The sequence below is a fragment of the Schistocerca piceifrons genome, chromosome 3, assembly GCF_021461385.2.
Source record: "Schistocerca piceifrons isolate TAMUIC-IGC-003096 chromosome 3, iqSchPice1.1, whole genome shotgun sequence".
Classification (NCBI taxonomy): Eukaryota; Metazoa; Arthropoda; class Insecta; order Orthoptera; family Acrididae; genus Schistocerca; species Schistocerca piceifrons.
In genome coordinates, this window is record NC_060140.1 from 882,654,527 (window position 1) to 882,677,831 (window position 23,305).

Here is a 23,305-nt window from a genome sequence, read left to right on the forward strand (position 1 = left end):
TTACAGGGTTATTTGGTAAGCGTGATAGCGTTACGGAGATGTTTAGCAAGCTAAAGTGGCAGACTGTGCAAGAGAGGCGCTCTGCATCACAGTGTAGCTTGCTGTCCAGGTTTCGAGAGAGTGCGCTTCTGGATGAGGTATCGAATATATTGCTTCCGCCTACTTATACCTCCCGAGGAGATCACGAATGTAAAATTAGAGAAATTAGAGCGCGCACGGAGGCTTCCCGGCAGTCGTTCTTCCCGCGAACCGTACGCGACTGGAACAGGAAAGGAAGGTGATGCAATGGCACGTGAAGTGCCCTCCGCCACACACCAATGGGTGGCTTGCGGAGTATAAATGTAGATGTAGATGTAGATGTAGAAAGAAATTTCTGAGAACGTATGTTTGAAGCACAATATTGTATGTTAGTGAATCACGGACAGTGGGAAAACTGAAGTAGATGAGAATCGAAGAGTTTGAGGTGTGGTGTATCTTTGAAGCACAATATTGTATGTTAGTGAATCACGGACAGTGGGAAAACTGAAGTAGATGAGAATCGAAGAGTTTGAGGTGTGGTGCTACAGAAAATATTGAAAATTAGATGGACTGATAAAGAAATGAATGAGAGGGTTCGCCTCAGAATCGGCTAAGAAAGGAAAATATGGAAAACACTGACAATAAGATGGGATAGAATGATGAGACTTGTGTTACAGACATCAGGGAATATCTTCCATGGTACTAGAGGGGCCTGTAGAGGGTAAAATCTATAGAAGAAGCCAGAGATTGGAATATATCCAACAAATAATTGAGGACGTAGGTTGCTGAGATGAAGAAGTTGGTTCTTGAGAGGAATTTGTGGCGGGCCGCGTCAAACCAGTGAGAAGGATGGACGCCAAATATCTAAAACTCCAAAAGAGCCTCTAAACACCATCGTAAATCGAGAGAATGATAGGCCAGGAAATATGGACGAGATGATGCAAATATCTGATGGAGCAAAATATATATGTGACCAGCTTAGATCTGGTCCCATGGCCAAAGATGTTAGAAAGATGTACATTATTCCTGTTTGGGGCAAGGGCTTTCAGTACAAAACTGTACCGTCTGGATTAAATGATTCAGTATTTTCATCTATTAAAGCACTAGATCAGGTATTAGATAAAGAGCTGACTTCTGGAATTACAGTATGTGTGAACGAAACACTTACTGTAACGCAATAAAGAATACTGTGAGTTACTGGACTTAACTCTGATAAGAGGACGAATGATTCTGAATTAGGGAGCAATTATTTTTTCTGGGGCATATCTTTTCAGTGAAAGTGACCAAAAACGATCCTGAGAAAGTAACAGCCATTAAAAAATGTAGAGCATCCTTGAATAAAAAAATAAAGAAAGCTACTTTTAAGGCATGACAAATTCTTCCACACATTTTTATCAAATCAAGTTTTCAAAGTGCAGTGGTTCTCAGAACTTTTGAAAGGAAATCCCATCTTTATTTGGACTGATATTTGTCAAATCGCCTTTGAAAGATTATAAGAGAAACTATCAAAGCATAGTTGTGTCACCCAAATTTGAGCTTGCCGTTCTGCATGGGTCTGAACAGTAGTGGATATGGAATTATGGTTCACCTAGTGGAGGTGGAAGAAAGAGAGGAACGTGGAACTACTGTCTTTGCAAGTCAAATAGTAACTAAACATGGGAAAAAATATAGTGTATCAGAAAGAGCTGTAATATGGGGTTCTCAAAAATTATTGAACCACATACTGGGGCAGGAAACTATAGTATATTATAGTATATATTGATCATAAGGTACAGACCTTTTTATATTATTATCTTTTTTGAGCTTTCCTCATTACAGAGGCTTATCTCCAACATAATAATTTACTTGGAAATTACAATACAAACAATAAACGTTCTTAAACTATACTCTCAAAATATTTCTCCAGGTGTTTCGATCTTGTGTGTCCTCTTCCTCTGCGCCCATTCTCCTCATTGTGTGCTGTACAGTTTGGAGCCAGCTGGTCATAGGTCGTCCTCTTCTTCTTCTCCCCTCCGGTTCCCACTCCAGTATCAGTTTTGGTATTCTGGTTTTCTCCATTCGTCGTACATGCCCGTACCACTGTAATTTCTTCCTATCCATTACGTCGTATATTCTTTCTTTTATTTCCATTCTCATTATCTCGGTGTTCCTTATCTTTTATTTCCTGGAGATTCTTGCCGATCTTCTCCAAAAGTCCATCTCTAGAGCTTGTAATTTTTTAATGTGCTTCATGTTAATTGTCCAGGTCTCCGTTCCATACAGAACCACACTCTCTAATATGGATTTGTATATTAATTTTTTAGTTATGCTCATTACATTCCTGCTCCATAAGACTGAGTTAAGCATCCCAATGACCCTCCGTCTGCTACTAATTCTTTTATTGATTTCTGACTCTGATTTTCCCTCGATTTCTAAAATGGATCCCAAATAACAGAAAGTGTTTATCTTTTTGATTTTCTTTCCTTCAATGTATAACTCATCTGAATCATTAGTCAAGTATTCTGTTTTTTGGTAATTAATCTTCAAACCCCAAGTTTTGTATGCTACCGCTAGTTGATTGCACATATAGTTAGCATCCTCCCCATCTTGTGCTACGACTTCTTGATCATCAGCAAATAATAAATGATGTGGGTACACTCCATCTCTTATTTCTAATCCCATACTATTACATTTACGAGACCATGTTCTAAGGCTAATATCTATATACTGTAGATTTTAAATAATGATGGTGACATGGGACAGCCCTGTAAAAGGCCTTTGCTTGTTCTAAATTTCTGTTAAAGTTTATTACCAACTTTAACTTGGCAAATGTTATCTTTATACATCTGTTGTATTATTTTAATCAAGGAAGGGTTTATGTTTGCCATATGTAGTGCTCTCCAAAGTAATTTTCTTGGAACAGTATCATACGCTTTTTCTAGATCTATGAAAATTAATCCTATATTTTTTGATTTTTCTCTATGTTTCTCCAAAAACTGTCGTAATGTGAAAATATGGTCTACACATGATCTCCCAGCCGTGAATCCACATTGTTCTTCTTTTTCTTTTTGAAAAATTATTAATTATTGCATAGTCAGCTGACAGTGCGGTAACTGTTTCTGCAGCAATTTAAGTTTACAGTGAAACACATTCCTGGCACACAAGATTAAGTATCAGATACCCTGTCGAGGTTACTGCTGATGATTTTAGAAGCGCAGTTTTACGTCCTCATATTGGTCTGGTGCGGCATTTGTTTTGTCGATATGAATTAACAGGACAGTAAAACACGAAGAATAGCCAGTACTGCAGCAGCGACTGAACGGCGCGCAGAGGCATGTCGGCGGTAACCGTCAGAGGCCAGGAAGATACGGTTGCTGTTGAAGTACTGGTTACATTACAGTCCCTTTTAATACATATAAAACGAACTAATCTGGGACAGCTCTTTCGAATGGACACGTAACATTCAGATTTAAAAATCATTTTGTTCGTAACAGGAAGCAAACTGGCGACTTCCGTCGACACGGGTTGTCGCATGGAAGACTTGATGAACAGTACTTGTTTGGGTTGGCTCCAGCTACACACGGCAAAAAGGAAATGGCAGGTATCAGCAGAAACACTACGTAAACATAGTGCTTGGGGATTTCTTAATAGAAAGTCTTAGTGGCTTTTGCGTCATAAACTGATGCTGGGAGGGGTGGGCGTCCCCGAAAACGAATCAGAAATTTGTGATTGGTAGAGAAATAGCATGGCAAATTCAAAGAGCAACTTTTTGTACTAAAACATGATACTTCATAATGTTAAATTTAAGACTGAAAAAGAGTGAAATGTTGACATTAACCACGAATTGTGCATACTAGCTTCATATGATTTTTCAACTCATGTAGGTGTATGAAATGTTAAGGTAATAATTTGGCTGAAAACCCGACAATGGGGACGAACTGGGGGGGGGGGGGGGGCGAGTTGGGGGGCAGGAGTGAAGGAGGGAAAGTGACGCAGCATCGGGTCCCTATTGAGTCGGAAGCAGGTCGGTACTAAAGGATCCATGCCGACTTTTCCCCGAGAGAGGAACGCGCCCACGTTCAACGTAAGGGACACCTAGTGGGAGTGATGTAGCTTTCTTACGATGCACCACTGCCAGTATACTGTAAACCTCGCTCTGTCACACTGACGATGCAACACAGAAATTGCGTCGCTATTCAATACTCAAGGATCCATGCCGACTTTTCCCCGAGCGAGTTACACGTCTACGTTCGACGTATGGAACACTTCCTGGGAGTCATGTAGTTATTTTCCGATGCACCACTGCCAGTTTAGTGTAACCCTCACATAGACGACTGAACACAGAAATTGTGACGCTATTCAATATTCAAGGATCCATGCCGACTTTTCCCTGACTGAGTAACGTGCCTACGTTCGACGTATGCAACACTTCCTGGGAGTCATGCAGATATTTTGCGATGAGATGATAGCACGACATGAGGGGAGCCATTTGATGTAGCAGCGGACCCACCAGGAGGGCGCCAAAATACATCTCGGCCCCTGACGATGTGGTCTACAATGCCTTCTTAAGCTTCCATCGCTGGTGAGACCTCTGCCACCAGTCCGTGAGACTCCGTCTTTAAATTCGAGATAAGTCGACTCATAGCAAGCAGGCTGATTGGAGAAGAGTCCCATCTGCAAAGTTGGTGGCAATTCGATTCACCATGGAGAAGGGAGGCATTGCTACCACACGTGGGAACAGACTGTAAATTTGCAGGTTTGCTGAGAAACAATTTAGTAGCGGTCATTAACAATGTAGTGCTCGTTCAGAACTGTTTCTGAAGCTTACTCGGAGTATGAAGTTCAGAACTTGTATTTTTCTGCTATTTTTACTTTACTGTTTGCATCGAGAGCAGCATTCTGAAGACCTTGAGTAAGTGTACACTGTAAATATTTACAACTGTAATATTAGTCATACACTTGAACAGTTATGTCTCCGTTGTGACGTGTAGCTGTAGCCATAGATACTCTTAGTAGAATTTCTTTAAGTAGCAATTTTATCAGGAATTTCTGTAAAAAGATGTATTATCGCTGTCATTATTATATAAGTGTGGGCTCTTTATGTCCCAGGAAGCCGAGAGTTCTCCTATGGCGTTGTCATTCAGTGAACTGCGCACAGAGCGTGGGTTATACGGAAGGAGTGGGTGTAGGGTATTGAGTATTTTACGTAATGAAGAATTAGCCATGACCGAAGATGCGGTGTGGGGCAGCTGTGGAAAGAAAACTACCAGCCGTTGGTTCTGGTTGTTGGTATCAGTGAGGATCTATCTTCTGGTACTCTTTTATGACTGACGGTCAGGAAATAAGAAACGACTAACTGGCTCTATAAAGTGCGTGGTTTCCACATCATAATATTTTATGGGGAACAGGTAGATATAAAGGTCACAGTCCTTGGTGAAGCTGAGAATAATACGAAATTTGAAAGTCTTACTATTTTTGCAACTGACAGAAAACGTCAGAAGGCAATTTGTGACAGACATCATTTGGTGCAGTAGAGGAGGCCAGAAAGCAAGGTCGACCGATAGGTTGGGTCGCCAGTAGTGACCGTGAACGGAAGGTGAACCAAAGCATTCAAATTAAAGAACTAGATCAAGTAGGGAAACTGTAAAAGTTCGTGACGAGACGATGCGGCATCGAGAACTTAATACGCATCGAGATAAAACTCAGTGTCCTAGTTGGTACGGTGACGGAATCTTGGCTTAACTAAACTGTATACAAAGAATTAACGATGTCCGATAGCGAAAGTCACGGCATCCATCGCAACAAGTCTCATACTGAAAATAACCGAAACAATTTCACCTCCTGAGCCGGTTGGTATGTCAAAAATGACTTCTCTGATTGTGATTCGGTGATCATTCATAATCATTTGCTTCACTTCTTCCACGATTTTCTCGGGTCACTGTGTAGTGATGCACCCAGGGCGTTTTATACCTTCAATGTCTTTACGAACTTCTTGGAAACAACTACACCATTCACAAACTCTTTTTATTCACAACCGACTAACAAAAAGTAATACTTGGCATTTCTAAAACTTTGCTGCACTTTATTCTGTTCTTATATCAAAATTATTTAATACAGATTCTCTGATTCAGTTTCATACAAAGTAAGTAATCACCAACACTGCAGAAACACGTGTTATCTTTTTGAGAGCTGACAACATACTAAAATCCGATACGGATAATGCTGTACAGAATTTTTTCATAAATGTTTAACAACACAGAAACGAAAATTCGGACTAATACTCCAGGCGAAAGTAAATGATTACCACTACTGTTTGAAAATATCTCGAACACAGCGTCCTATTGACGATGATACTTTCGAAATCATACTCGATAATCAGTGTGTAAACTCAACGTGATGTGGTTATGTTGAGTGCCTGAAGAACGACAGGGGATACGAGATGACATGTAAGAAAAAGTAGTTGACGGTCTTGGTTCTTCGATTGTTCAGAAACGGACTCCTCATGCAGGGGTCCGTTGGAACAAGTGAAATGGTTCCAATGGCTCTAAGTACCATCTGAGGTCATCAGTCTCCTAGACTTAGGACTACTTAAAACTAACTAACATAAGGACATCACACACATCCATGCCCGAGGCAGGATTCGAACCTGCGACCGTAGCAGCAGCGCGGTTCCGGACTTAAGCACCTAGAACCGCTCGGTCACAGAAGCCGGCCGGAACAAGTGAAACCAGTGTTCTGACGCACGAATATTCGCGGATCTGTACGTTCGTCCTCTAAAATTCGGTGCAGTAAACAGAAAACAATTTTAAAAAGTAATGTGGGTTGCTAACGAAATTGTCCTACCTCAGCATGGAAAGCTGGTTCGATGGCCTTGCGGTGCCTCTTCCAGGTATCGCCCGTGCTGGTAATGAGTCCGTCACTCATAAGAGTCCGGAGGATGTGCATGAAGACAGGGTCCCGCTCGCGCGTCTTGGTCGACGCCAGGACCTTCCGCACGTCTTCTGGTCGCGATATCACAATGAACAGCTTGGGACCCACGTAGTACCTGCAACGCAGAGCAGTGCTTTTTCTTGACATGTTAATTACTTAGAGTACTGCAACTATACAGTAAAGTTGACATATCCGCCGACTGGGCTTAGAACAACTGAAGCAATCGGGAGCATCGGTCATTAAGATTCTAGAATTCCGAAGCAACTTGTTGCCACATTGTTATACACTAAACAAGTAACGATATAGCAGGCGCCTGCCGTTGTGGCCGAGGGGTTCTAGGCGCTACAGTCTGGAACCGTGCGACCGTTACGGTCGCAGGTTCGAATCCTGCCTCGGGCGTGGATGTGTGTGATGTCATTAGGTTAGTTAGGTTTAATTACTTCTAAGTTCTAGCGGACTGATGACCTCAGAAGTTAATTCCCATAGTGCTCAGAGCCACTTGAACCATTTTGATATTGCAGGCAGGTAACGTACAACGAAAAGAACAGACCGCTTCTCCAATGAAGGCAACGTACTGTACCTTTCGATTAACTGCTGCACTTCGAATTTCATTTTTAAGATTCCGGGAATCAGTCTGGAAGTACGGAACTTTTGTAATTTCGTTTTGTTGTCCGTCGCTTCCGTCGGTCTGTCTGTCTCTCTGATTGAGTGTTAAGAACTCTTTTTCTCCGGAAGGGTGGACTTATCAGGTACAAATTTCGTATCGTATTATGGTCTATGGACCCTTGGAGGTGAAAGAACTTTAAGCTAAGCCACTTCAATCAAAAGATAGAGCCTTTTATATTACATATTTTAATACTTCAAAACCCACCCATCAAAAGTGTAAAGTGCTTCTCGTTGACATATAACCTGAAATTCGTTAAGAAGCGAGGTTTCACAGTATAAGTAAAGGAAAAATCCGAAAACTTTTATTTCCTAATTATACACACACCACAAAAAATGTTTTGCATCAGCCCGGTTCCCAAAACTCCTGAAGACAGACGTTGACTGTGGATATTGTATCACAGACACAGTCCCTTTGACTGTTCAAAGATGTCTCTGAACTCGACAAAAAATGTAAACAACTATGCATGAGCAGCCCTATTAGACGGAGGGAGTCCGACAGCCGATCAGTTCCAGTCATCCCACCAGGAAGGAGGTACACGGCTCGTGTTGTGGAGTTCAGCCATGCCAAGACGGTCAATACCGCGGTTCGATCGCGTCCGCATTTTTACTTTGTGCCAGGAAGGGCTCTCAACAAGGGAAGCGTCCAGGCGTCTCAGGCCGAACCAAAATGATGTTGTTCGGACATGGAGGACATACACAGAGACAGGGACCGTTGACATACCTCGCTCAAGCCGCCCAAGGGATACTACTGCAGTGGATTATTGCTACCCATGGATTATTGCTCGGAGGTACCCTAACACCAACACCACCGTGTTCAATAATGCTTTTTGTGCAGCGACAGTACGTCGTGTTACCACTCAAACTGTGCGCAATAGGTTGCATGATGCACAACTTGACTCATGAAGTCCATGGCGAGGGCCATCTTTGCAACAACGAAACCATGCAGCGCGATACAGATGGGCCCAACAACATGCTGAATGGACCACTCAGGACTGGCATCACGTTTTCTTCACTGATGAGTGTCGCATATACCTTCAACCAGACAATCGTCGGAGACGTATTTGGAAGCAACCCGTTCAGGCTGAAAGCATTACACACACTGTCCAGTGAGTGCAGCAAGGTGTACGTTCCCCACTGTTTTGGGGTAACATTGTGTGGGCGAGACGTACGCCGCTGGTGGTCATGGAAGGCGCCGAAACGGCTGTACGATACGTGAATGCCATCCTCGCACTGATAGTGCAACCATATCGGCAGCATATTGGCGAGGTATTCGTCTTCATTGGACGATAATTCGCGCCCCCAACGTGCACATTCTGTCAATGACTTCGTTCAGCATAACGACATCGCTGGACTAGAGTGGCCAGCTTGTTCTCCAGACATGAACCCTATCCAACATGCCGGGAGTAGATTGGAAAGGGCTGTTTATGGACGACGTGAGCCGCCAACCACTCTGAGAGATCTACGCCGAATCACCGTTGAGGAGTGGGACAATCTGGACCAACAGCGCCTTGAACTTGTGGATAGTATGCCACGACGAATACAGGCATGCATCAGTGCAAAAGGACGTGCTACTGCGTATTAGAGGTACCGATGTGTATAGCAATCAGGACCACCACCTCTGAAGGTCTCGCTGTATGGTGGTACAACAAGCTATGTGTGCTTTTCATGAGCAGTAAAAAGGGCGGAATGATGTTTAAGTTGATCTCTATTCCAATTTTCTGTGCAGGTTCCGGAACTCTCGGAACCGAGGTGATGCAAACCCTTTTTTGATGTGTGTGTAACACAAAGACGATGTAGTCTGTTTTTATCGGTCTGTTTGTCTGTTAAGACCCTTTTTCTCTGGATACGTTTAGCGTATCAATTTCAAATTTCCTTTGTCATCGTAAATGTTATAAGCTTCTAAGTGAATACACTCAAAAGATATGGTCATTTATGTCGCATATTTTGATACTCGAAAACTTATGAAAATCTATAGGGTGCTTCCCGTTGGCTGAGAATCATAAAATCTGACGACAAACCAGTTGGCAGAAAAGGAAAAAATTCTAAAACTGTTAATTAGTAATTATATGATACGGAAAAATGTACTTCGTCGTTATTTATCCACCTGTGTGTCCGTCTTTTAAGACCAGTTTCTCTCTGGAGCAGGTGGGCCTAGCAAGTTCAAATTTATGTCACGTCCTAAAGTCTGTGCTTCCTTAACGCCGTAAAAAATGTGGGCTTGTAAGTCAATGCAGTCGAAGGATACAGTCATTTATGTCCCATATTTTGATACTCGCAAACTCACTCATGAAGACCAGTAGGGTAGTTCCCGTTGACACAGAACCATAAAATTGAGTAAGAAGCAAGTTTCACAGTACTTCTTAAGCTGTAACTAAACCGCATGAAAGATATCTTATGCCGTTTGAACATAAATTTCATTTACTACCCATCATAAGCGTAATAGAGGAACATTACTGCATGCAAACATAAAATGTAAGTTGTAGTTATGTTTTCGTACGCAAAAAATTTTCACTAAATCTTCTCCCTCCCCTGTTCGCTTCTTTTTGCATCTCCGGGCTAGTCTTAGAGCTACACTTTTGTAGATAAGAAATTAAGCAGTAAATTTTGAAACTATTTTCATTATAAAAGTGATTTCACTTTGTTCAGATCTTTTAAAAATTATGTTTTGTTGTAAATCAGTACAGTGAAGCCTCGTGAAACTGTCTTCGGTAATCCTTAATATTATTTTTCTTTTTTGTTTTCTATTCTCTATCCTCTTAAGTGAAATGCTGGGCTGGCAGTGATATTGACATTGATATCCCACCAAATGGGTAAGCTATGTGGATCACTGAGGGACTGGCCATCAAAGCCAACTGGTCATGCAGCACAGTCAACGAAAAACAGAAAAAATGTCGAAGAGGGGCAAAAAATCATGTAATCGAAAAATTTTCTACAGTGGTAAGAGGGAGTGTCATGAGCGAGTGTAATGAACAACATATTAAAAATCACCACAAGTTGGGGGTTGAGAGTGGGAGGCGACTGGCTTTAAAGCTAACTTCTTAATGTCTTTCCTGTATAATTCGAGAACCGCGGTTTCTAGCGATGACTTTTACCAGTATAAAATCAAACTAAATTAAATTTCCTGCATGAGATGTCCCATTCATTCTTCCTCTAGGGAATGGAAATTTCACAAATTATTAAAAATGTCGGTTTAATGTTGTGAGAATACTTTTGCTGTTAAATCAAGTGGCTCAAAGATAAACATTGGATGTGAGTATCACAGCTAGGTGTAATAGAGCCGTATTAAGCAACAAATTGTGTTCTGAGTATGTAACATGGTGGAGGGGGCGGGGGTGGTGGGTAGAAGTTTCCAGAAAGGCAGGTCACTGGATCGTGCTCATGCATTTCCCGCCTTCATAGGTCGGCAAACTGAAGAGCGAACATGTGATACCAACGCCATCTACCTCAAAGTTTCACATGAAGAAACTACAAGCTGTTACAGAAAGGAGTAACGGCCGTTTGCTGTATGAATCACAGGCGACGCAGTACACATTTGTGCCCTGGGGGGTGTTAATTTGCCACAGTGTGCATGAACTCCACATAGAATGAGAGATAATTAATAATAATAACAATAGTGCAGGAATGCATACGGACAGAACTACTTATAGTCCAGGACCTTTATGCAATGAATAGGAAAAATAGTGGGGATCTGAAACCTTTTGCAACACTCTCAGTTTGATGTCCTAGTTAACATATTAAAAATCCCTGAAGCTCCGGTCAGTGGAATCAGGGTTATGACGTCATCGTTATGGCCACCATAAGAATTTCTAGAACAATTTTTAAACGCCTATACACTCTCACATAACTGACACAAAAAGATCGTCTTTGCACCAAACACAGGAATAGTTGAAAACTATGTATGTAGTAATATCTTACATATATTTAACATTTCATCTGAGTTATATAACCAGAATTGAGAAAAAGTCATGTTGTCAACCATTTTTTGATGTGTCTCCCTGAATCACCAGGTAGTTATGAAACAGTGCTTTTTTCATTAGTTACATGGCACATTTTTAGAGCTGTAACACAATATGAGTATTTTTCCCTTATCATTAATAATGAGATTGTTATCTGAATATATCTACCGTAATGTGTCATTATTCACTAGACAGACTGCACATTAGAATTTTAAGGAGACATTTTTTAAAACCTTGCTCATGACTTGCAAGAACATGTGGTATTCTCAAATGATAGTGAAACGTCTATTTTTCTAAACATGGTTCACCACACAACGTTTATTTTTACATAAATAAATCAAATATATGTAGATAATATAAAGCGGTGATTTGTATTAAAAAATTACGTGAATAATAGAGATGCATTCTATAGGTATACATATATATTTTTGTCTTACCAGTTCCAGTTTTAAGTTTGTTGTTAAAGTTATGAATCACACTTTAAACATCAGAGTCATCATTCTATCATTCTCACTAATAGATAACAGAGACTCCAGCAAAGAAGGTATATCATCATCCTAATCAGCACCAGAATCAGGAAGACTGGAGTTGCTACACTCACTATCGTTGCAATATCCACACCAAACAGAACACTGTAAACTAATATTAGGACAACTAAAGCAGTGGGTTTAGGCGATTTCTGGGACAGCTTGCATTCTTGCCAGATGTATTCAAGATGGTGGATGCAAGATGGTGGCTATAGATGTGGCAACATTGCACAGACATCATGGAGGGAAATTCAAATTTTGACAAGAAAATAGCTCAATTGCGCTACCTCTGGTAACCTAATTGCTCCACCCCTCTCCCCATCCTATAATGTCACCCACCATCCCATCACAGTGTGCCCCAGGAAATGATGGGAAATTTCTAACTGCTGGAGAGAAAGATTCGGTTAATATACTCTATTTATTATTAGTTTTTGAGGGAAACTGACTGCTAGACTGTCTTACACACTCCACTGCCTGCTGCCCCTACTATCCATTGTTCCCAACCCATTTTATGTCCCCCCCCCCCAATTCACACACTTCTTCCAATCATGTTTGTGTATACGTTCACCACAATTTTAAAGACTGACTGCTCTAGTTAACACTACAAACATTAGAGGGTACTCTACACTGTCTTACAAATGCGTTACCCCCATCCGCCACTCTGCCACAACCTGCCCCCACTTTCTGCCGACTCCATCCCCACTTCTGGTGATATCATATGTGAATTGTCACCTCGAAGTCTGAAGACAAACTGCCCTAACTTACAGCCTCCTCTGCACACCACCAACCTTTACTCCCAATTTCTGCCACACCACCCTCACTCTTTGTTGATCGCCTGTGTGACTTACGTAGCAATACCACTCAAAACTGTTCTACAACTGCCCTATAACACTATTCAATCATTCATCTAAATTTATAAAATTTTTTTACATTTAAAATTTGTCATAATATAACAGTGACATTCAAAATCTCTCTGATAAGTATGATATATGTTATGTTTGATTGCTTTGCTAATGCATATTTGTAGCTTATGTAAAGAAATATGTGAAATGTATAATTTACTTAATAATATTATGTCATTATACAAACAGTACAAGTATAATAGTAGAATTACCTTTGTTTTTGGTCATCAGTCTTCTGACTGGCTTGATTTTGCCCACCACAAATTCCTCTCCTGTGTTAACCTCTTCATTTCATAGCAGCACTTGCAACTTATGTCCTCAATTATCTGCTGGATGTATTCCAATATCTGTCTTCCTCTACAGTTTCTGCCCTCTACACTCCATGTAGTACCATGGTAGTCATTCCCTCATCTCTTAACAGATGTCCTATTATTGTGTCCTTTCTTCTTATCAGTGTTTTCCACATATTCCTTTCCTCTCCGATTCTGCACAGAACCTCCTTATTCCTTACCTTATCAGTCCACATAATTTTCAACATTCTTATATAGCACCACATCTCAAATGCATCGATTCTCTTCTCATCCGGTTTTCCCAGAGTCTGTGTTTCACTGATATATGATATCAGTAGATTCCTCTTGGCCAGGTATGCCCTTTTCGCCATTGCTAGTATGCTTTTATGTCCTCCTTGCTCCGTCTGTCACTGGATATTTTGCTGCCTAGGTAGCAGAATTACTTAGCCTCACCTACTTCGTGACCATCAATCCTGATGTTAAGTTTCACGCTGTTCTCATTTGTACGATTTCTCATTACCTTCACCTTTCTTCGATTTACTCTCAATCCATACTCTGTACTCAAACAGACTGTTCATTCCGTTCAGCAGATCATGTAATTCTTCTTCTCTTTCACTCAAGACAGTAATGTCATAAGCGAATCATATCATTGATATCCTTTCATCCTGAATTTTGATTCCACTCCTGAACCTTTCTTTTATTTCCATCATTGCTTCCTCGATGTACAGATTGAACACTAGGGGGCGAAAGGCTACATCCCTGTCTTACACCCTTTTTAATACGAGCACTTCGTTCTTGATCGTCCACTCTTATTATTCCCTCTTGGCTGATGTACGTATTGTATATGACCTGTTTCTCCATATAGCTTACTCCTACTTTCTTAAGAATTTCGAACATCTTGCTCCATTTTGCAATGTTGAACGCTTTTTCCAGGTCGACAAATCCTATGAACATGTCTTGATTTTTCTTTAGCCTTGCTTCCATTATTAACCGCAACATCAGAATTGCCTCTCTCGTGCCTTATTCCTTTCCTAAAGCCAACCTGATCGACATCTAGCGCATTGCCAATTTTCTTTCCCATTCTTCTGTATGTTATCTTTGTAATCAACTTGGATTCATGAGCTGTTAAGCTGACTGTGCGATAATTGTCGCACTTGTCAGTTCTTGCCATCTTCGGATTTGGGTGGATGATGCTTTTCTGAAAGTCAGATGGTATGTCGGCAGGCTCGTACATTCTACACGCCAACGTGAATAGTCGTTTTGTTGCCACTTCCCCCAATGATTTTAGAAATCCTGATGGAATGTTAACTATCCTTTCTGCCTTATTTGACTGTAAGACCTCCAAAGCTCTTTTAAATTCTGATTCTAATACCGGATCCTCTATCTCTTCTAAATCGACTCCTGTTTCTTCTTCTATCACAGCAGACAAATCTTCCCCCTCATAGAGGCTTTCAATGTATTCTTTCCACCTATCCGCTCTCTCCTCTGCATTTAATAGTGGAATTCCTTTTGCACTCTTAATGTTACCACCGTTGCTTTTAATGTCACCGAAGGTTGTTTTGACTTTCCTGAATGCTGAGTCTGTCCTTCCGACAATCATTTATTTTTCGATGTCTTCACATTTTTCCTGCAGCCATTTCATTTTAGCATCCCTGCACTTCCTATTCATATCATTCCTCAGCGACTTGTATTTCTGTATTTCTGAGTTTTCTGGAATATTTCTTTTTGTACTTCCTCCTTTCATCAGTCAAGTGAAGTATTTCTCCTGTTACCCATGGTTTCTTCGCAGCTACCTTCTTCGTACCTATGTTTTCCTTCCCAACTTCTGTGATGGCCCTTTTTAGAAATGTCCATTCCTCTTCCATTGTATTGCCCACTGAGCTATTCCTTAATTCTGTATCTATAGCCTTAGAGAACTTCAACCATATCTCGTCATCCCTTAGTACTTTGTCTTAAACTTCAGCCTGCTCTTCATCTATATTGTGATCTGAGTCTATATCTGCTCCTGAGTACGCCTTACAATCCAGTATCTGATTTTGGAATCTCATTCTGACTATGATGTAATCTAATCGAAATCTTCCCGTATCATCCGGCCTTTACCAAGTATACATCCTCCTCTTGTGATTCTTGAACAGAGTATTCGCTATTACGAGCTGAAACTTGTTACAGGACTCAATTGGTCATTCTCCTCTCTCAGTCTCTGTTCCAAGCCCATATCCTCCTGTAACCTTTCCTTCCACTTCTTCCCCTACAACTGCATTCCAGTCCCCCATGACTACCTGATTTTCAAAATGTTCAAATGTGTGTGAAATCTTATGGGACTTGAATTCTAAGGTCATCAGTCCCTAAGCTTATACACTACTTAACCTAAATTATCCTAAGGACAAACACGCACACCCATGCCCGAGGGAGGACTCGAACCTCATCGAGGTCCAGCAGCACAGTCCATGACTGCAGCGCCCCAGACCGCTCGGCTAATCCCGCGCGGCACCTGATTTTCATCTCCCTTTACATGCTGTATTACCCTTTCAATATCCTCATACACTTTCTCTATCTCTTCATCTTCAAATTGCGACGTCTGCAGGTATACCTGAACTATCGTTGCCAGAGTTGGTTTGCTGTCGATTCCCAATAAAATGGACCCTGTCACTGAACTGTTCACAATAACACACTCTCTGCCCTACCTTCCTATTCATTACGAATCCTACTCCTGTTTACTATTTTCTGTTGCTGTTGATATTATTGGTAGTCATCTGACCACAAATCCTTGTCTTCTTTCCACTGCACTTCACTGACCCCTACTATGTCCAGATTAAGGCTTTGCATTTCCATTTTCAGATTTTCTACTTTCCCTCCCATGTTCAAGCTTCTGACATTCCACGCCCCGACTCGTACAACGTTATACTTCCGTTGATTATTCAATTGTTTTCTCACGGTAACCTCCGCCTTGGCAGTCCCATCCCGGAGATCCGAATGGGGGACTATTCCGGAATCTTTTGCCAATGGAGAGATCATCATGACACTTTTTCAGTTACAGGCCACATGTCCTGTGGATACACGTTACGTGTCTTTAATGCAGTGGTTTCCATTGTCTTCTGCATCCTCATGTCGTTGATCATTGCTGATTCTTCCACCTTCAGGGGCAGTTTCCCACCCCTAGGACAAGAGAGTGCCCTGAACCTCTGTCCGCTCCTCCGCCCTCTTTGACAAGGCCGTTGGCAGAATGAGGGTGATTTCCTATGCCGGAAGTCTTCGGCCGCCAATGCTGACTATTAATCAAAATTTAAGCAGTGGTGGGATTCGAACCTGGGACCGAAGACGTTTTGATTATGAATCAAAGACGCTACCCCTAGATTCCTAGACCACAGGTCACTATTGTAGAAGTGTGAACCATTAAATAAAAATTTACTGTTTTCGAATAATTATTGTGTTAAAACGTAAAATATGGGTTACCCTGTTAATTATTCCTTACCTTTCACCTACATAGGGTCCCTACCTGGCGTTTGATTACTCCAAGTAAACCTGTTATAAAAACATTTGAAGTGTTTTATTCAATATCTACAAGTACTAATTTTCGTCTGTGAATAAATATCTGAAAATTTTAAAGTGAAAGTGAGTAAATAAGTTTTGAGAGAAGTACAGATAAAATTCTTTCAGCGGTAAATGAAATTCTGTAAAGTGCAAAGAGTTATGAAAAGAAAATTTCTTATGTGCTCAGTGACACTGAAACATTGAAGTGGGGTTGCATATAAATACTGAATGACAATGTAGAGTGGCCATACCCACCTTACCTTTGGTTTTGATAGATCACTTGTTAAGAGAAAGATATAAACAAAGTGCCTTAACAAATTTAAATGTGTGTGTTATGCTATTAGAATAATTAAGTATTCAATTTGTAGGTTATACAAAATGCAAACATAGTAGTCCCCTCTCGCCACATTTTTTAGCACATAGTAATGATTCCATTGTTGATGCATTTCTTTCTAATAGCTAGAAACTCTTAGGAAAAGGAACTAATGTCTGATTTCCAAATCCATTAGTCATACAACACAACCAAATCCTGAAAAAAGGGTAATATTATGCTGCATGCACAATTACCCATATAATAGTGTTATGTATGGCTTTTCCATTATCAGTGCTATTTGTTCTGTCAAAATATAGTTTTATAACCCCACTGTTGGTGCATGTATTACTAAATGCCATAATTACAAAATTACAGTGCTTTAGATTGGTGGGACACGCTCTGTGTGTGCTCGCCAGAGATTCGGCCCCTAAAATTTTTGCGTTCAGTTGACTCATTTGCTGTACTGTATTACACGCCTTGCATGCTAATATCATTCAGGGCACATAGTATGAAAGAATGGGACAGCAAACTATCACAGAAGTACAGGAAGAGTTGTCTCCTGTGGTTCTACATGTGAACAGCTGCTAGGGATGAGATATCTTCATAATTTCAGACACTCCTACGCCGTTCAGAGCACTTGTCATGAAAGGGAAGGATAGCAATTGACTGGAAACTACACTCCTGGAAATGGAAAAAAGAACACATTGACACCGGTGTGTCAGACCCACCATACTTGCTCCGGACACTGCGAGAGGGCTGTACAAGCAATGATCACACGCACGGCACAGCGGACACACCAGGAACCGCGGTGTTGGCCGTCGAATGGCGCTAGCTGCGCAGCATTTGTGCACCGCCGCCGTCAGTGTCAGCCAGTTTGCCGTGGCATACGGAGCTCCATCGCAGTCTTTAACACTGGTAGCATGCCGCGACAGCGTGGACGTGAACCGTATGTGCAGTTGACGGACTTTGAGCGAGGGCGTATAGTGGGCATGCGGGAGGCCGGGTGGACGTACCGCCGAATTGCTCAACACGTGGGGCGTGAGGTCTCCACAGTACATCGATGTTGTCGCCAGTGGTCGGCGGAAGGTGCACGTGCCCGTCGACCTGGGACCGGACCGCAGCGACGCACGGATGCACGCCAAGACCGTAGGATCCTACGCAGTGCCGTAGGGGACCGCACCGCCACTTCCCAGCAAATTAGGGACACTGTTGCTCCTGGGGTATCGGCGAGGACCATTCGCAACCGTCTCCATGAAGCTGGGCTACGGTCCCGCACACCGTTAGGCCGTCTTCCGCTCACGCCCCAACATCGTGCAGCCCGCCTCCAGTGGTGTCGCGACAGGCGTGAATGGAGGGACGAATGGAGACGTGTCGTCTTCAGCGATGAGAGTCGCTTCTGCCTTGGTGCCAATGATGGTCGTATGCGTGTTTGGCGCCGTGCAGGTGAGCGCCACAATCAGGACTGCATACGACCGAGGCACACAGGGCCAACACCCGGCATCATGGTGTGGGGAGCGATCTCCTACACTGGCTGTACACCACTGGTGATCGTCGAGGGGACACTGAATAGTGCACGGTACATCCAAACCGTCATCGAACCCATCGTTCTACCATTCCTAGACCGGCAAGGGAACTTGCTGTTCCAACAGGACAATGCACGTCCGCATGTATCCCGTGCCACCCAACGTGCTCTAGAAGGTGTAAGTCAACTACCCTGGCCAGCAAGATCTCCGGATCTGTCCCCCATTGAGCATGTTTGGGACTGGATGAAGCATCGTCTCACGCGGTCTGCACGTCCAGCACGAACGCTGGTCCAACTGAGGCGCCAGGTGGAAATGGCATGGCAAGCCGTTCCACAGGACTACATCCAGCATCTCTACGATCGTCTCCATGGGAGAATAGCAATCTGCATTGCTGCGAAAGGTGGATATACACTGTACTAGTGCCGACATTGTGCATGCTCTGTTGCCTGTGTCTATGTGCCTGTGGTTCTGTCAGTGTGATCATGTGATGTATCTGACCCCAGGAATGTGTCAATAAAGTTTCCCCTTCCTGGGACAATGAATTCACGGTGTTCTTATTTCAATTTCCAGGAGTGTATTCTACTGCCACCCTCACTTGGAAGAAAGTGCAGCCAAATAAAAGTTAGCAGTCATGGTATCATCAGCAGAGGCTCCAGAGGTTTATCTAGGCTTGCCTGCATGCCACTGAGAAAGAGACGCTTATAGATCTACTAGAAGAAGATTAACTGAAAGATTCATCAATTAAAAAAGCGTATAATCCAACAATTGAACACCATTCAAACCCAAACAGCATTTTTGCTTCAAACACACACACACACACACACACAAACAGGTTCACACATACAGGCCATGCTAAATGAAATGCACATTGAAATTAGCGCGAAAAACCACCACCCGCCCAGTTCCAATCATAAACAACGAACCATAATGCAATATACATCAGAAATTCACGAAAACGCATTATAACAACGTCATATAGCTATTGAAAATAATTCCCTCGCCTCCACAATTATATATCCTTCCCGGCATGTGCTTGCAGACTAAGAACACCAGAACCACCCCTACCTACCTCCCTCCTCCTACTCCCTCTCCTCCTCCCCTCCCATAACCATCGCAGAAATAGAAGGGGTTTTCTGACCTGTTCTTAGAATGTTTCGCCGATGATACACAAAGACTTCCACCTCCAGACAGTTGGAACATTGTTCAGTGAACGTATTTTCAGCCGCCTGGAACAACAACGAAATTCCAGAGAACTCTCCAGAATACAGACAGTAGATACAAAGCGGTATGGTTTGAGATCATTACTCATGTTCAAGTTATAAATTGTCATGATCGAGGGTATTAGATTCTTTTCAGACGATATAATTATCAAAACAGAAACGCCATCTATACTGGTGGCTTTGGAGTCTTTCGTGGATGTTGAAAGGAAGCAATGACGAATGCTTGACACTTCTACAGAGGTGACAGTTACAAACGTGCCGCTGGACCCTCGCACCACATCATGTCACTCGGTCCTGCGTCGTGCTGAAGCTCCTATGAGTTGCTCACTCACCTTCCATGCATGCATCGTTTTAGCCCCTCTGATTGTTGCCAGAGGCTGAATCATGGCTATACAAGCGGAAAGTAAAGCCATCCCCGGAGGTTAGTGGTTTTACTCCTGACGACGATGGCAGAAATGGCCATCGAAAGCTTGAGAACTTTATTTGAATTGACGTGGCTTAAAAACAGAGAAGATTTTATTCAGACATGCCGCCGCAAAACCCTCTGAGGACACAAATTTTTCCTTTATGGTGAGGAGTATACAACATTCCATCAGAATTGCAGATAGCCTTGGAAAAACCATCCATGAGAAAACTATTCCATCTGGTGAGCAAGATGTATGAGACAGGGGAAATACCCTCAGACTTCAGGAAGACTATAATACTTCCAATTACAAGGAAAGCTGGTGTTGACAGATGTCAAAAATTACCGAACTATCAGTTTAATAAGACGTGGTTGCAAAACACTAACACGAATTCTTTACAGACGGATGGAGAAACTGGTAGACGCCAACCTCGAGGAAGATCAGTTTGGATTCCGTAGAAATGTTGGAACACGCGAGGATATACTGACAGTACGACTTATCTTAGAAGATAGGTTAAGGAAAGGCAAACCTACGTTTATAGCATTCGTAGACTTACAGAAAGCTTTTGACAATTGTGACTGAAATACTCTATTCCAAATTCTGAAGGAGGCAGGGGTAAAATACAGGAAGCGAAAATCTATTTACAATTTGTACAGAAACCAGATGGCAGTTATCAGAGTCGAGGGGCATGAAAGGGAAGCAGTGGTTGGGAATGGAGTGAGACAGGGTTGTAGTCTAACCCCAATGTTATTCAAACTGTATATTGAGCAAGCAGTAAAGGAAACAAAAGAAAATTTGGAGCAGGAATTAAAATCCATGGAGAAGAGATGAAAATTTTGAGGTTTGCCGACGACATTGTCATTCTGTCAGAGACATCAAAGGACCTGGAAGAGCAGTTGAACGGAATGGACAGTGACCTGAAAGGAGGATATAACATGACTTCAACAGAAACAAAACGAGGATAATGGAATGTAGTCGAATTAAATCAGGTAATGCTGAGGAAATTGGATTAGGAAATGAAAAACTTTAGTAGTTGAGTTTTACTATTTGGGAAGAAAAATAACTGATGATGGTCTAAGTAGAGAGGATATAAAATGTAAACTGGGTATGGTGAGGAAAGCGTTTCTGCAGAAGAGAAATTTATTAACGCCGATATAGCATTGTGAGAAAATCTTTTCTGAAAGTATTTGTATGGAGTGTAGCCATCTACGGTAGTGAAATATGGATGATAAATAGTTTAGACACTATGAGAATAGAAGCTATCGGAATGTGGTACTGCAAAAGAATGCTGAAGATTAGACGGGTAGATCACTTAATTAATGAGGAGGTACTGAACAAAATTGAGGGGAAGAGGGATTTGTGGCACAGCCTGACTAGAAGAAGGGATCAGTTGGCAGGGTATGACCTAAGGCATAAAGGGAAGCTTGAGGGTAAAATCGTACAGGGAGACCAAGAGATGAGTACACTATGCAGATTAAGAAGGATGTAGGTTTCAGTAGTTACTCGGAGATGAAGAAGCTTGCACAGTGTAAAGTAGCATGGAGAGCTATACAAAACCAGTCTCTGGACTGAATGCCAAAACAACAACAACAACAACAATGCTGCCAGAACAAGGAGGTAAATCTTTGGTTTGCTGTAGTTAAGCACTGCATCTGAACTGCTGCAGTGAATAGAACTTTGAAGAGGACAAGTCAGGCCATAGTGAGACAGTGGATACGGGAGATATGGTATGAGCTTGATCTTAATGCTAGGAAGCTACCTGACTGTCATCAGTTTTTGTCACCAACCTAGTCGCCATTCAATTGGGAGTGGGTGAACGTAGTCACGTCAGCACAACAGTGTGCAAGTTTGAGCAAGACAACGTGTAAGCAATGTAATAAGTCTAGTACCTCACGCTGCGGAAGTCGAACACGCGCCAGAACAAATGGACGTGGTCAGCCCATAGTGGGATCCGCGTCCGCGGCGGCTATTCCGCGCAGCGGCACCCGCACAGCGAGGGCGCCACCGCTACGCCACGTGCAGACAGCGGCCAATAGCCGATCCCTCCGGTTTCGTATATAGGGACCCGCTCTGCCCTAGTTCAGTCCTTCCGCCTCCATGATTTTTACCTCACCATTTATGGCCGTCCTATCCACCTCACTCCTACCCTCAAATACCTTGGCCTCACACTCGACCGCCACCTCACCTGGACTCCCCATCTTCTTACCATCCAAAACAAAGCTCACAACCGCCTCCGCCTCCTGAAACTCCTGTCCGGCCGGACGTGGGGTCTGCATCCTTCCACCATCCTTCACACCTACAAATCCTTGATCTGCCCCATCCTCTGTTATGCCAGCGTCGCTTGGATTTCCGCCCCTCCCCGTTTCTATAAGGCCCTCCAAATCCTCGAACGCCATGCGCTTCGCCTCGCCTTCTGCATCTGCCTTCCGTCCCCCACGCGCATCCTCCACGACCTCGTCACCTTCCCCCACCTTCTCCTTTTCCTTGAACACATCCGCACACTCTCCACATCCTCCACCTCCTTTCCCAACACAACTTCCACTGTCTACCCCTCCCGGATGATGAGCTTTGCCCTGACATCTACCCTTCCTACCAACTCTAACCCCATCTTCCTGCCTCCTCCTCAGGGCTCCCCCTCCTCCCCCTCCCTCCTCCTGAGCGGCTTCCCCCTCCTACTCCCCCTCCATCTCGTGTGCCTCCTTTTAGTGTCTCTGCGCTCCCTCCTGCCCTGTCTACCCTCTTCCTCTCCCATCCCACGTGTCTCCTGCCTCTTTGTGAACCCACTGATGCCCCTCTTCTCTTCATCCCGCCGCTTCCCCTGCTGCCCCATGCTCTCCCCTCCTTTTCTATCCTCTCTGCCCTTTCCCTCGGCAGGTCCCACCTGGCAGTTTTATTCTTCGTCGTGTGTGCTCCAAGTGGGTTTTAAGTGTGTTGTTCCGGAGTGTTTTTACTACTCTGGCCGACTTTTAACGTGTGCATGTCCATTCGGTGTCTTCTCTGAGTTTTGAAGACTCGCCAACTGTGTTTTTTAACTTTCTAGTGACTT

The 23,305-nt window shown here is 42.8% G+C and overlaps 1 protein-coding gene across 1 annotated transcript in view; it reads right to left on the minus strand.

Annotated features, from left to right (window-relative positions):
• LOC124789150 (cytochrome P450 4C1-like) overlaps positions 1-23,305 on the minus strand; it is a 112,379-nt gene that overhangs the window by 68,796 nt on the left and 20,278 nt on the right. Inside the window, exon 2 of the mRNA XM_047256444.1 lies at positions 6,841-7,042. Within this exon, the coding sequence (XP_047112400.1) occupies positions 6,841-7,042 (202 nt within the window). The remainder of the gene's footprint in view (positions 1-6,840; positions 7,043-23,305) is intronic.